The following is a 13,067-nucleotide window of genomic DNA, read 5'->3' as shown; positions in this document are numbered from 1 at the left end:
GGGCCCCCCGCCCCCCCCCCCCGCCTCTCACCCAGGATCGTCCTCCCGCCCACGAGTCGTTAAGGAAGCAGCCCGCACTCTCTCAATAGGCGCCGGCTTCTTCCCTAACGCCAGGAGGTGCGGTTTTCACCGCATGGGTGCTTCTAAAGGCAAGTGATGACCTGGCACCCTGGGTGACGTCCCGGGGGCCCGAGTCCCGCCTGTGTGGCCTGTGATGGCAGGGACGCTGGGCCAGGCCGGTGATCCCAGAAGCTCACACACCTGGCCCTGCTCTGAAACCATGAGAAGCGAAGTCCACGTCCTCACCCAGGGACACGGAACGTTTGTGAGCACAGCTATGTAACAATGCAAATACGCACCCGGAGATGTTCAGAACAGCCAACTGCTCAAAAGGAGTCTCTGGGTGTGTGTCTGTGCTTGAGTGCATATGTGTGTTTGCCTGTGAACATGTGTGCTCAGCAGAGCATAATTTCTGTGCAGATTTACTTCTCAGGAGTCACCTGCAAATGTAGGAGACCCTGGTTCGATTCCTCGGTCAGGAAGATCTGCTGGAGAAGGGATAGGCTCCCCACTCCCGTCTTCTTGGGCTTCCCTGGTGGCTCAGCTGGTAAAGAATCTGCCTGCGGGAGACCTGGGTTCCATCCCTGGGTTGGGAAGATCCCCTGGAGAAGGGAAAGGCTGCCTCCTCCAGTATTCTGGTCTGGAGAATTCCAGGGACTGAACAGTCCATGGGGTTGCAAAGAGTGAGACGCTGAGCAACGTCCACTTTCACTTCTGAGGAGCGGTTGGGTACAGTCAGGGCTGGCTGGCCACCTGAGATGGGACCCTCTCCACCTGCCCCTTCCTCTGTCGGCCCTTCCAGCAGCACCCAGCCTCACAAGAGGAGTTGCCCCCAGGCCCACACTCTTCCTCAGTCACAGACTTCTTTCTCGAGGTAGACCACTGCTGGGAACTAATTTCCTGGCGGCCCAGTGGTCAAGACTCTGAAAACTCACTGCTGAGAGCCCGGGTTTGATCCCTGGTTGGGGAACGAGGATTCCTCAAGGTTCGAAACCAAAAAAAAAAATATATATATTTAAATAAATAAGTGGGACAGCAGGCTGGGCAGAGGCCAGCAGTAGCTGAGACCCAAGTCCTCATCCCAGCCCTCCTCCACTCCTGCCTGGCCGGGCCTGGCCTCCCAGGTCCCTGGTCCCCACCTGCTCTGGCTAAGGGGGGTGGCGGCTTGGGGGAGGGGAATCAGAGCTCAGCTGCAGGAGGCAGGGGCTGGAGCTCTCCTGGGGTCCCCACTGGGGTCCTTCTCCTCTCAGCACCATCCTGAGTCAGTGTGACACTTTGGCCTTTCTCCTGCCCTGTGTGAGCATCCATCCGTCGGGGGCCATCAATGACCAAACTGGCCCACCATTTCCACCCGCTGTGTGCCGGACCAGCCGGCCAGACGGGTCCCACCCGGCCCCAGGCTCTGCAAAGCCCACACTGGCTGAAAACAGCCTTTGCTCCCTGTCCTCTGCAACCACGGCCCCCATAGCGCCTGGTTGCACGTTCTTCGCCTAGTTAACTCCCTGGAGAGGCGCCCTTCCCGGCCCCTGAGGTCAGGAGGGCCCAAGGGCAGGTGCCCAGACTCCAGATACTACCAGGCAGTCCCTCAGGGGGCGGGGGGGGGCGGGGTTTGAGACGGCCCCAAGTTACAGAAATACTGTCCAGCGGATCTGATCAGCAAGGAATTTCCATGGCTCAGCTCAGACCCAAACTCGATACGTTTTTGGAAAAACTCAAACCTCTGTGAGAAGGAGCGGCTGGGATATTTTCAACAGCAACAGGGAAAGAAGAGGTTGAAAAACATCCTCGACTCCCTCTGCAGAACAAGCCCCATTCTGCTCCTCCTCCAAGCGCCCAGTCCAGCATCAGGCACCAATTAAGCCGTTTCCTCTGGAATCTGCTCCCATCAGTAGGAGCTGTAGCCTCCAAGGCCTTTCCCTGCACCCAGCTGGGGGCAGTTGTGCTGTAGGGCCAGTGAGGATGTCCAGGCACTAGTCTAAGGGTTGGTGATGCCTCCCTGTCCGCATCTCCACCTCCCAACCTGCCCCCCACTGACCCCCAACACACACACCTGCAGCCCTGGGCAGTTGGCACTTGTCACACCCGGGGACACTTCTGTCCTGGGGCTTCCACTGCCCTGTGCTCCTGGCCACCTCCCCACACGTCCACAGGTGCTCCTCACAGAAGCTAAGTTCCTCCAGGGCAGGGGCCCCACAGCCTACATCTCGGTCCCCAGTCCTCACCCCCCGGCCCCACTGACCTGTTCACGATGGACGTGTGTCCCCGGAACACCTGCAGACACTGCCCGGTCAGCACATCCCACTTCCTGATGGTGCAGTCAGCGCTGCAGGTGAAGGCAGCCTCATCCTCCAGCTGGCAGAAGGTCACGTAGCTCTCGTGTCCTGCAGACGAGGGGAAGACACGTGAGCGCTGCGGGGCAGGCCTGCTCCCTGAGCGTGTTTGAGACGCGGAGGAAGGGAAGAAAGCAGCTTGCGGGCAGTTTGGGCTGAGTCCAGAAGGGACCGGCACTTCAAAACAGTGCTGTAACTCTGGGAGACTCTCAGGAATCGTGGGGAGCCAGGAGCAATTCAGGGAGCACTCAGCCTGCCCCGGAATCCTTCCTCACTTCTCTGCTTCCCTCCTCCTTCTTAACCATCTTCTTTTAGTCTTTTTAAAAGAAAATATTTATTTACTTATTTACTTGGCCGTGCCGGGTTTTGGTTGCAGCACGTGGGATCTTGTTCCTGGGCCTCCTGCACTGGGAGTGCAGAGTCTTAGCCACTGGACCACCAGGGAAGTCCCTCCTTTTCTTCGAACTTTTCAGCTCCTTGTATTTACTCAGTCATTCAACGAGCCCCATGTTATAGAGGCAGGAAGAACAGAGGCCAGGGGCATGGTCTTTGGAACCAGATTGCCCAGGAGAGCAGCCTGGTGCTGCTACTGGCTGCCTGGGGGCAAGTTATTTCCCTCTCTGTGCCTCAATTTCCTCACCTGAAATGGGGAGAGTGCTGCTGCCTGAGTCACGGGGCCACTGCACAGGGTGCGTAAATGCTAGCTGTGAGCTGTCCTTACGTTTGGGGAGAGACCCTGGTAGGCAGAACACAGGCCCCAAAGAGAGCTGGTTCCTAATTGCTGGAACCTAGAAATGTTGCCTTTCTTGGAAAAAGACACATTTACAGATGCAACTCATTAAGGAGGACCCTGAGATGGGGAGATGATCCTGGATATCAGGATGGGCTCTACATGCCTTCACAAGCATCCTCATAAGAAGGCAGAGGGAGGGCTCAGGACATGGAGAAGGCATGCTGAAGAAGGAGAAGAGACGTGCGGCTGCTGGCCCTGAAGACCGGAGCGATGAGGCCACAAGCCAAGGGATGCAGCAGCTGCCAGAAGCTGGAAAGGTGACCACGGTCTCCCTGCAGGTTTTAGAGGAAACCTGGATTTCGTCCCAGTGACACTGATTTTGGGCCTCCAGATTTGTGCCATAATAAACTTGTTTCAAGGAAACCCAGTGTGATCATCAGTCACAGCACCCACAGGAAACACTTACAGATCCAGGGATAAGTAAGACACGTCCCCTGCAAAGACTTTGCCAACAAAGGTCCATATAGTCAAAGCTGTGGTTTTTCCAGTAGTCTGTATGGACGTGAGAACTGGACCATAAAGAGAGCTGAGCACTGAAGAATTGATGCTTTTGAACTGTGGTGTTGGAGAAGACTCTTCAGAGTCCCTTGGACTGCAAGGACATCCAACCAGTCAATCCTAAAGGAAATCAGTCCTGAATATTCATTAGAAGGACTGATGCTGAAGCTGAAGCTCCAATACTTTGGCCACCTGATGCAAAGAACTGACTCATTGGAGAAGATCCTGATGCTGGGAAAGATTGAAGGTGGGAGGAGAAGGGGACAGAGGATGAGATGGTTGGATGGCATCACCAACTCGATGGACATGAGTTTGAGCAAGCTCCGGGAGATAGTGGAGGATGGGGAGGCCTGGCGTGCTGCAGTCCATGGGGTCGCAAAGAGTTGGACACGACTGAACAACAACTTGCCTTCCAGGAGAACAGCCAGGCCAGAAGGAGGGACAGTTGGCCAAGAGTGACGGGTGCAGGGACAGTGCATGACAAGGGTCAGCAGAACAGATGCCGGGTGTGGTGGGTGAGGAAGGGTCTCTGTGGTGTCTGTCCAGAGAAGAGGAAGTGTCTGAGCAAGGAGATGGCACACACCAAGCAGGGGGGGCCCCTGGGGCCAGGACTCAGGCACTCAGCAGAGAAGGTGGATGAAGCAGACAGGGCGAGGGCAGAGGTCTGGGACGGAGCGAGGGCCATGCAGCCCGGGGTCTCGCCAAGCGCACTTGGCCATCGCTCTTACGGGGCAGTTGTCTGATCTTCCGGCTCTCACCCTGGCTGTGGGGTTGATCTTTACACCTCGAGCCTTATTATGCAGCCCTGGGGACCCTTGATCCCTGGACACAGAAGAGCCTGTTTTCCAGGTAAGCGTTTGCTTGTATGTACATGGCTGAATCCCTCCGAGGTTCACCTGAAACCTTCACAACATAGTTTGTTCATCAGCTATGCGGGAGCTAACTTGCTGCAGTCTTGTCCGACTCTTTGCCACCCCATAGCTCACCAGGCTCCTCTGTCCATGGAATGCTCCAGGCCAGAATACCGGAGTGGGTAGTCCTTCCCTTCTCCAGGGGATCTTCCTGACCAGGGGATGGAGCCCAGGTCTCCTGTATTGCAGGCGGATTCTTTACCACCTGAGTCACCAGGGAAGCCCCTTAATGGCTATACCCCAATAGAAAATAAAAGTTAAAAGAAAAAAAAAAAAGAAGAAGAAGTGTTTTCATCTCGAATATAACCACATCCAACAGTAAACTGAAGCTGACTCTACTGGAGGAGAATTCAGAGACCAGAAAAATCAGTGGAATCAGAGGAATGTGAGACCTCAGAGCTATGTCACAGACAAGGCGAGTGATGAACACAAAACAAGAACGATGTGAGTGATGTATTTATGACATTAAAGATTTTGATCCGATTTTAAAAATTTCCTCTCAATGTCTGGTATCAATTAGACAAGGATTTAGAACCTCCTGAGCAGTTTCGAACTGATTCTGACTTTTTTTTTTGGCCTGGGGTTCAAGCTTAATTACTCTTGAAAGAACCCAACTTCGTGGGTTCTAAGAAACAGAATTTTTTTTAAAAAGTAAGAAATAAATATTTTCTTGGATAGCATATGCCAGGCCTCTAGGAAAACAACGTTTGTGAATTAAGTAAACATGAGATTGTTTCCATCAAAGTGCATGTCAGTTTAAAAGTCGAGGGCAAAATGTGTTTGGCAAAACGCGGCCCAGTTTTCTGCCAACCCCAAAATGTTTATATAATATTTGAGGGTTGTCAACGCGCTCTCCTCGAGACCGGATCTGCCGTCAGGAGGGGTTGGGAGCACTCAGCACCGAGACAGGGGTCCCCCAAAGCCCACCAAGACTAGGAAAGTGTCCCCCAGGGCACCACCCCCAGTCCAGACTAAGACTAAGGCGCTTAGTCCAAAATCTAAGCTCCTTCCGTGCCGTCTCAGCAGCATCGGACAGCAGGAAGGCAGAGCGCAAGTGCACCCACCAACCAGACCAAGGGAAGCACTGAAATCCCAAGGCTGGCACCTCGGCTCGATGGAACTGTAGTCATTGGCCAAGACTGTGAGTGGGGCTGCTCCTCTGATTTGTAGAAGTTGAAACAACGATGGACACGTGACTGCAAACCAACAGAAGTATAAACAAAGGCTTGAAGAAAAGAGGTAACAACGAAAAGAAGTTCTTCAGTGTGGAAAAGCTCATCTCTGAAGCTGGGCTGGATTGATCCTCCACCCTCTGGGGGGCCTGGCCGGGCTGGCGGGGGTCCCTGCACCAGTCAAGGCTCTTTCGTGCACACACCCCTTCTCCGGCACCAGACATCCATCTCACACCAAAGGGAGCCCTCCGGGCTTGGAGTCCTTGCCACACCGGGGTCCTGGGGGCTGTGAGCAAGCCCCTGGCTGTAACCCACAGACTAGAAGCCACCAAGCAACAACAGGGCCCCATCACCCCGGCAGGGTCACCGAGGATGCAGGCGGGAGGGGCCCTTGCGTCTCTGGGGACACAGAGCCTCGGCCACGAGCTGTTGGAATTGTGCAGAATAAGCAAGAAAGCCAAACGAAAAATAAATATTTTTGAAGGGCTGCAGAATGCAGATAAAATGCGGTTATTTTGTTCAAGAGAATATGCTGAGGCTCAGGGTTTCCTGCCAAGGTAGTTGGCCCTCCCGGCCTCCCGGCTCGCATGCCCTTGGACATGCTGGGGGGTTCAGAGTTGAAGTAACCCCTCCATGGGCAGGAGCGGCTCACCCCACCAGAGACCAGGGTCTGCAGGGGCAGAGGGGCCCAGGGCGGGCATGGCCCTGCTGAACTCGCCTTCAGCTCAGCATGACAAGCTCTGCTGCCCCTGGAGTCTTCCGTTTGCACAGTGGGGCCCCCTGCCCTTGTCCAAGCTGCTCTCTGCAGCACCCCCCAGGCTCCCTGTCCCCACTCTGGGCTCCCTATCCCCCCATGGGCTCCCTGTCCCCACTGTGAGCTCCCTATACCCGCTGTGGGCTCCCTGTCCCCCCCAGGGGCTCCCTATCCCCACTGTGGGCTTCCTGTCCCCCCCAGGGGCTCCCTATCCCCACTGTGGGCTCCCTATCCCCGCTGTGGGCTCCCTGTCCCCCCCAGGGGCTCCCTGTCCCCCCCAGGGGCTCCCTATCCCCACTGTGGGCTTCCTGTCCCCCCCAGGGGCTCCCTATCCCCACTGTGGGCTCCCTATCCCCGCTGTGGGCTCCCTGTCCCCCCCAGGGGCTCCCTGTCCCCCCCAGGGGCTCCCTATCCCCACTGTGGGCTTCCTGTCCCCCCCAGGGGCTCCCTATCCCCACTGTGGGCTCCCTATCCCCGCTGTGGGCTCCCTGTCCCCCCCAGGGGCTCCCTGTCCCCCCCAGGGGCTCCCTATCCCCACTGTGGGCTTCCTGTCCCCCCCAGGGGCTCCCTATCCCCACTGTGGGCTCCCTATACCCGCTGTGGGCTCCCTGTCCCCCCCAGGGGCTCCCTGTCCCCCCCAGGGGCTCCCTATCCCCACTGTGGGCTCCCTGTCCCCCCTGGGGGCTCCCTGTCCCCTCTCTCTGGGGGTTTCCTGTCCCCCCACCCCCCACTGCCATCAGGGCTCAGACAGTCGGGAGCTCCAGGAGGGGCCTCCAGTTCAGGATGTGTCCCCCGAGGCCCACAAACCAGGGTCCTGCCTCCCTGGACGAAGCCCCCTCCGCACCACGGCCGCCTGGGGAGGGTCAGCCCCGCTGAGACCCAGGTTCTGCGGTTTCCCACCCTCTGCCCACATTTGCCAAAGTCCCTTCATGAAACTCCGTGAGTGACCATTTGGGAGAGGCCGCTGGTTTCCTGCTGCTGCCCGAACACGGAAGCTCTGGCCGGAATGGACGGGGTCTGACAAAGCCACGGGGAACCCCGGCATGGGCCACACGCCCCCCAGGCTCCCACCCCCGCGCTGGTCTCTGTTGTCACCTCAGTGCCCGTCCTCAGCCCCAGCCTCTCTGGTCCTGCAACCTCAACCAAACTGCCGTCTGCTCCCATCCCATTCTCCTTGATCCGCTCCCATGGGGGAGCTCTCCTCCCAGGACGGTGGTCTCCACAGAGCTGGAGAATGAGTCACCAGTGTGGGCTTCTTTCCCTTCCGTGCTGAAAATCCAGGGCTGCTTTTTTACGGAACGCTTCTTTGACCGGGACAAAGCTAAGAACAATTTTGTTTCTGTCTGAATGTCTCCCCTGGGCGCCTACGTGCCCTTTTAAAAGCACGTATGAGATGACTCAGCAATCCCACTTGTGGGTACACACCCAGAAGGGAAAGCAGGGCCTAGGAGAGAGATTTGCACACCTGGGTTCACAGCAGCATCACTCACAAAGTCAGTGGAAGCAGTGCAAGTGTTCAAGGGTGGGTGATGGATAAAGATGAATTAGATCCACACAAGCGAAGAGGGTTCTGCTTTCAAAAGGAGGACATTCTGCCCCGTGTCACAGCCTTGGGGACACTGAGCGGACGGAAACACGCCATCACAAAAAGACAAAGTAATATGTATAAAATAAAAATATAAAAAGACAAATTCCACTTACACAAGGAACCCATGGGAGTCAAGTTCCCAGAGGAAGAAGCAGAATGGTGGGAGCCAGGGGCTGGGGAGGGAGAAGGGGGGTTATTGTTCGGTGGGGACGATGAAAAAGTCCTGGAGGTGGTGAGGTGATGGTTGCATGACATTTTTGAAGTTCAGTATCTCTGAGCTGGACATTAAAGATGGTTAAGATGGTAAACTTTATGTTACTTTTTTTTATATATAACAATTAAAAATTGTCTCCATTCCAGGCCCGCCTGGGACAAGAAGTGAACCCTGACTAGCCCAGCTCACCGAGTTCCTGCTCATCTGAAGTTCAAGCACACAGCCCCTCAGTTAAGCAATCCAATCTGCAAACTCCCCGGGCTGGGCCAAGTCTCTGGCACCTCTGAATCCGACACAGGCACCCAGTGCGGTCAAGCCAACTGGCAGGTGAGGGGACTCACAGGGAGGAGCGCAGAGGGCGGGCTAGCCTCAGTTTCCTCATCTACAAAATGGGATTGATACAGGGTTGTGAGAAGCAAACGCGGAAGAGCTTTGGAGCCGGCACAGTTCAGGGCCCAGGGGATGCTGTTTCTAATTTGTGCGTGAAGGGTAAGTCAGCAAATGCAAGGAACTAGGAGCTCTATATTCACTGGCTTGGTGCCCACCATAACCCTCTGAGGTTAGGTAACTATTCTTATCATCCCCAATTCACAGATAAAGCAAGTGAGGCTTGAGAAGTTATGTAACCAGATTCAGGCCCAAGCTGCCTGGCTCCAGAGCTCAGGCTCTGGACCATCAATGGTCCTTTCTGCTACCTGGTAGCCAAGTAGGGGTCATCTAGACGGGCAGGCGCCCACCAGGCTTCCAGTAGATAGGAGTGTGCTGTTTGTCTACACGGAACGGAAAACGATCACCACCCCCATCACGTGAGAAGGTGCTGTTAGAAGGAAGCTTGCAGGGGAACAGCCATCGTGGGCTGGAACCTCAGGCTGGGTCCCTGACTTAAGTGAGAACAGACCAGGACAGGAACCGCCACTGGGGGAAACGCTGTTGGCCCCACTGATCCCATGATGTGCCCCAAAGAAACAGGCACCCAAAGGCTAAAGGAGAAAAAGAGGCGAAGGGGAAGAATTACAGTGAAAACAATTCTTCCCTTTACAGAAGGCAATTAAGCCGTCTCTCTCACTACGAGCTCACCAATTACATTTGAAAGCCAGTTCAGGGGTTCACAGTTTCTCAGGGGCAGAGCTGCTGCGGGAGGGAAGCTCAGGGGACTGGTTTTGCAGCCTAGTCTCCAGGGGTCCCCATGGGTGACAGTGTGCCCGCTGAGCCTCTGTGCCACCAGGTACTGCCTGGCTCTTCCCACCCCCTGGCACAGGCTCCCTAAACCCTGCAAGATTCACAGAACAGCCTCTGGCCCCCAATTGCTTCTGACGCCGTGAGCTTGTCTGCAGAAGGAAACACAAGGCAGGAGCTGCCAACCCAGTCTGCTCTGCCCAACAAACCCAGGAGGGTGCCCCAGCGGGCTGCCCCTTCGCTGCCTTCGGTGGGCCCAGGGCTCTGCGGGGCGCCGGTCCCCACCTCGATGAGGCACCTTCCACAATGGGAGTGGAAAGAGCCTGGATCTGGAGTCAGGAGACCTCTAGGGATCAGGCTACCGCTGACCAGCCGCGTGGCCCCGGGAGGGCACGGCTGTCCTACAGCTCTGTCCTGGCAAGAGTAGGGCCAAGGGCGAGAAGGCTTCCCACCCAGCTGTGTGACCCTGGACAAGCACTGCAACCACTCTGTGCGTCAAGGATGTTGACAAGAGTACCTGCCTCACGAGGTGAGTATGCAGAAAACACTTAGAATGTGCAGCATGTTGGTAAATATCTGCACCTCCCGTATGTCTCATCAATAAACTGGTGTCATCATGGAGTGCTGTTCACAACAGCCAAGACAAGGGCACAAGCTAAGTGTCCATTGACAGATGAATGGGTAAATGTGTGGTACATACATATAATGGAATCTTACTCAGCCATAAAAAGAATGAAATATAGGACTTTCCTGGAGGTCCAGTGGTTAAGACTCTGCATTTCCACTGCAGAGGGGGTGGATTCGATCCTGATAGGGGGGCGACCCTGGGCTTCCCTGGTGGCTCGGCTGATAAAGAATCCGTCTGCAATGCGGGAGACCTGGGTTTGATCCCTGGGTTGGGAAGATCCCCTGGAGAAGGGAACAGCTACCCACTCCAGGATTCTGGCCTGGAATATTCTAAGTCCACGGGGTAGCAAAGAGCCAGACACGACTGAGCAACTTTTTCACTTTCTTTCAGGAGAGCTAAGATCCCACATGCCACACGGGGCGTGGCCAAGAAATTTTTTTTTTAAAAAGAATGAAATAATGTCATTTGCAGCAGCATAAATGGACCTAGAGATTATCAGACTAAGCAAGTACAATATGCAACCGCTTATATGTGGGATCTAAAATACAACACAAATCAACGTATCTATGAAACCAAAAACAGATTCGCAGACACAGGGAACAAACTTGTGTTTGCCAAAGGGGAGAGGAGATAGAGGAGCATAGGAATGGAAGTTTGGGATCGGGGAGGCAAACTATCACATACAGGACGGCTCAACAAGGCCACGCTGTGTAGCAGAGGCGCTGAAGTCAACATTCCGTGACAAGCTATAATGGAAAAGAAAATGAGAAGGGATATGTTTAAGTCTATATATGTACAACTGAGTCACTTTACAGTACAGAAGAAATGAACACAACATCGTAAACCAACTATGCTTCATTAGGTCTAAAAAATTAATAAACAGGGAATTCCCTAGAGGTCCAGTGGAGAAGGCAATGGCACCCCACCCCAGTACTCTTGCCTGGAAAATCCCATGGATGGAGGAGCCTGGTAGGCTGCAGTCCATGGGGTCCAGAAGAGTCCGACGCGACTGAGCGACTTCACTTTCACTTTCCATTTTCATGCATTGGAGAAGGAAATGGCAACCCACTCCAGTGTTCTTGCCTGGAGAATCCCAGGGACCGGGGAGCCTGGTGGGCTGCCGGGGTCGCACAGAGTCGGACACGACTGAAGCGACTTAGCAGCAGCAGTAGCAGCTAGCGGTTGAGATGCCGAGCATCTGCTGCCCAGGGCGTGGGTTCAGTACTAGGTCAGGGAAGTAGGGTCCCATAAGCCTCGCCTCAAAGCCCATAAATAAAATAAACTGGTGTCAAGTCTAACCACCTCATAATTGTAAGGGTTAGTAACAGAAGAAAATATGTACTTAGAAGAGTGTTGGTAAAATATAGGAAACTAAAATTTCAGGGCATCTTATTAGTACTTCACTGATTCAAAAAAAATCCTACAGTGGGGGCTGGAGCTGGCAAGTCCTTGCTTTCCATGGGGCGGGGGTGCGCACAAGGATCATCATAAACTCAAAATGAGTCTCTTACAAGTCAAATCAATGAGTGCAACTGTGGGAAAAGGAAAGTCCTATCTGTCCCTGACAATTCTTTACGTGCGAACCTTTATAACAGAAGACTCCATGGTGATGGAAAGGATCTTGGCAGCAGTCATCTCATTTGACAGCATTTTCCTGTCTCGGGGGACGGCCCCCAACCAGCCCCTGGTCAGAGAGTCCAGGTGACCTCACTAAACGCAGTGCTGCTGTCCTGTGGGGATGAGCCACTGGAAGGGCCACTAAAGAGGGTGTGCGGGGGACTTACCAGGACAGAGCTGAATGAAGATGGCAGGGCAGGGCTGGGGCAAGGACGGGGGGCCCTGGGCAAAGCCAGGTGCCCATCAGGCCAGAATCACTCCTGAAAGGACCGGAGCTTGCTGGAGCAGAAACTGGCCTATAAACTGAGCTCCTACAAGGGCTTTCAGGCCCAGGGCTCCCTAGGCCAGCCGACCATCAGAGCCACCAGGCCCAGAGCTCCCCAGGCCAGCCGACCATCAGAGCCACCAGGCCCAGGGCTCCCCAGGCCAGCCGACCATTAGAGCCACATTGCAGTGTGTCAGACATGCCAGTTCCGGGCCTTCCCTGGGGGCCCCGGTGGTGAGGAATCCACCGGTCAATGCAGGGACCATGGGTTTGATCCCTGGTCCGGGAGGATCCCACATGTCACAGGGCCACCGCTGAAGCCCCCGAACTCTAGAGACCCTGCTCCCCAACAAGAGAAGCCACAGCAGCAAGAAGCCTGAGCACCACAGCTGGAGAGTAGCCCCCGATTGCTGCAACCTGAGAAAAGCCCGCAGGGAGCAAGGAAGACCAGGCTTGAGTGTGTGCTAAGTCGCTGCAGTTGTGTCTGACTCTCTTCGACCCCACTGACTGTAGCCCACCAGGCTCCTCTGTCCATGGGATTTCCCAGGCAAGAATAGTGGAGTGGGGTGCCATTTCCTCCTCCAGGGGATCTTCCTGACCCAAGGATGGAATCTGTGTCTTCTGCCTTGGCAGGTGGGTTCTTTACCACTAGAGCCACCTGGGAAGGCCAACACCACCAAAAATAAAGAAAGAAATGCCAATTCTAGAGTCCCACCCCAAGGGCTCAGTGAAACCCAGACGTGGGAATCTGCATTTCTGAAAGCCCTCCAGATAAAAGTGTCACGCTTGGGAAACAATACCAACTGGATTTAAATTTTCTAACAGATCTACGTCTGGCCAAGTGTGTGACTGTCTCCAAGTGGTGGCTGACTCCCCACTATCCACACTGCCTCCCAAAGAGCAGGCAGCCCCAAACGGCACCCCTCCACGGCTCTTGTTTAAAACCAGCAGGGGCAGGAGCAGCCAGTCCTGAAGCTAATTTCCTCCCCGTGCCTACAGGAGGTAGGGGGGTGGGGGAGGGGGCGGGCAGGCCACCCAGGATTTGCTGATTGTGGTGGAAA

The 13,067-nt window shown here is 55.1% G+C and overlaps 1 protein-coding gene across 2 annotated transcripts in view; it reads right to left on the bottom strand.

The window, feature by feature from the left end:
* Positions 1-13,067, bottom strand: part of WDR86 (WD repeat domain 86) — a 38,986-nt gene that overhangs the window by 24,768 nt on the left and 1,151 nt on the right. For both annotated transcript variants that reach the window (XR_826820.1, XM_010857237.1), the window contains exon 2: positions 2,300-2,441. Coding sequence is in view for 1 of the 2 variants with exons in the window: in XM_010857237.1 (XP_010855539.1) it covers positions 2,300-2,441 (142 nt within the window). In the remaining variant the exon portion in view is untranslated. The remainder of the gene's footprint in view (positions 1-2,299; positions 2,442-13,067) is intronic.

This window comes from Bison bison, unplaced genomic scaffold, assembly GCF_000754665.1.
Source record: "Bison bison bison isolate TAMUID 2011002044 unplaced genomic scaffold, Bison_UMD1.0 scf7180017864379, whole genome shotgun sequence".
Classification (NCBI taxonomy): domain Eukaryota; kingdom Metazoa; phylum Chordata; class Mammalia; order Artiodactyla; family Bovidae; genus Bison; species Bison bison.
Note: the sequence above shows the minus strand (reverse complement) of the source record. Positions and strands in the feature narration are given on the sequence as shown.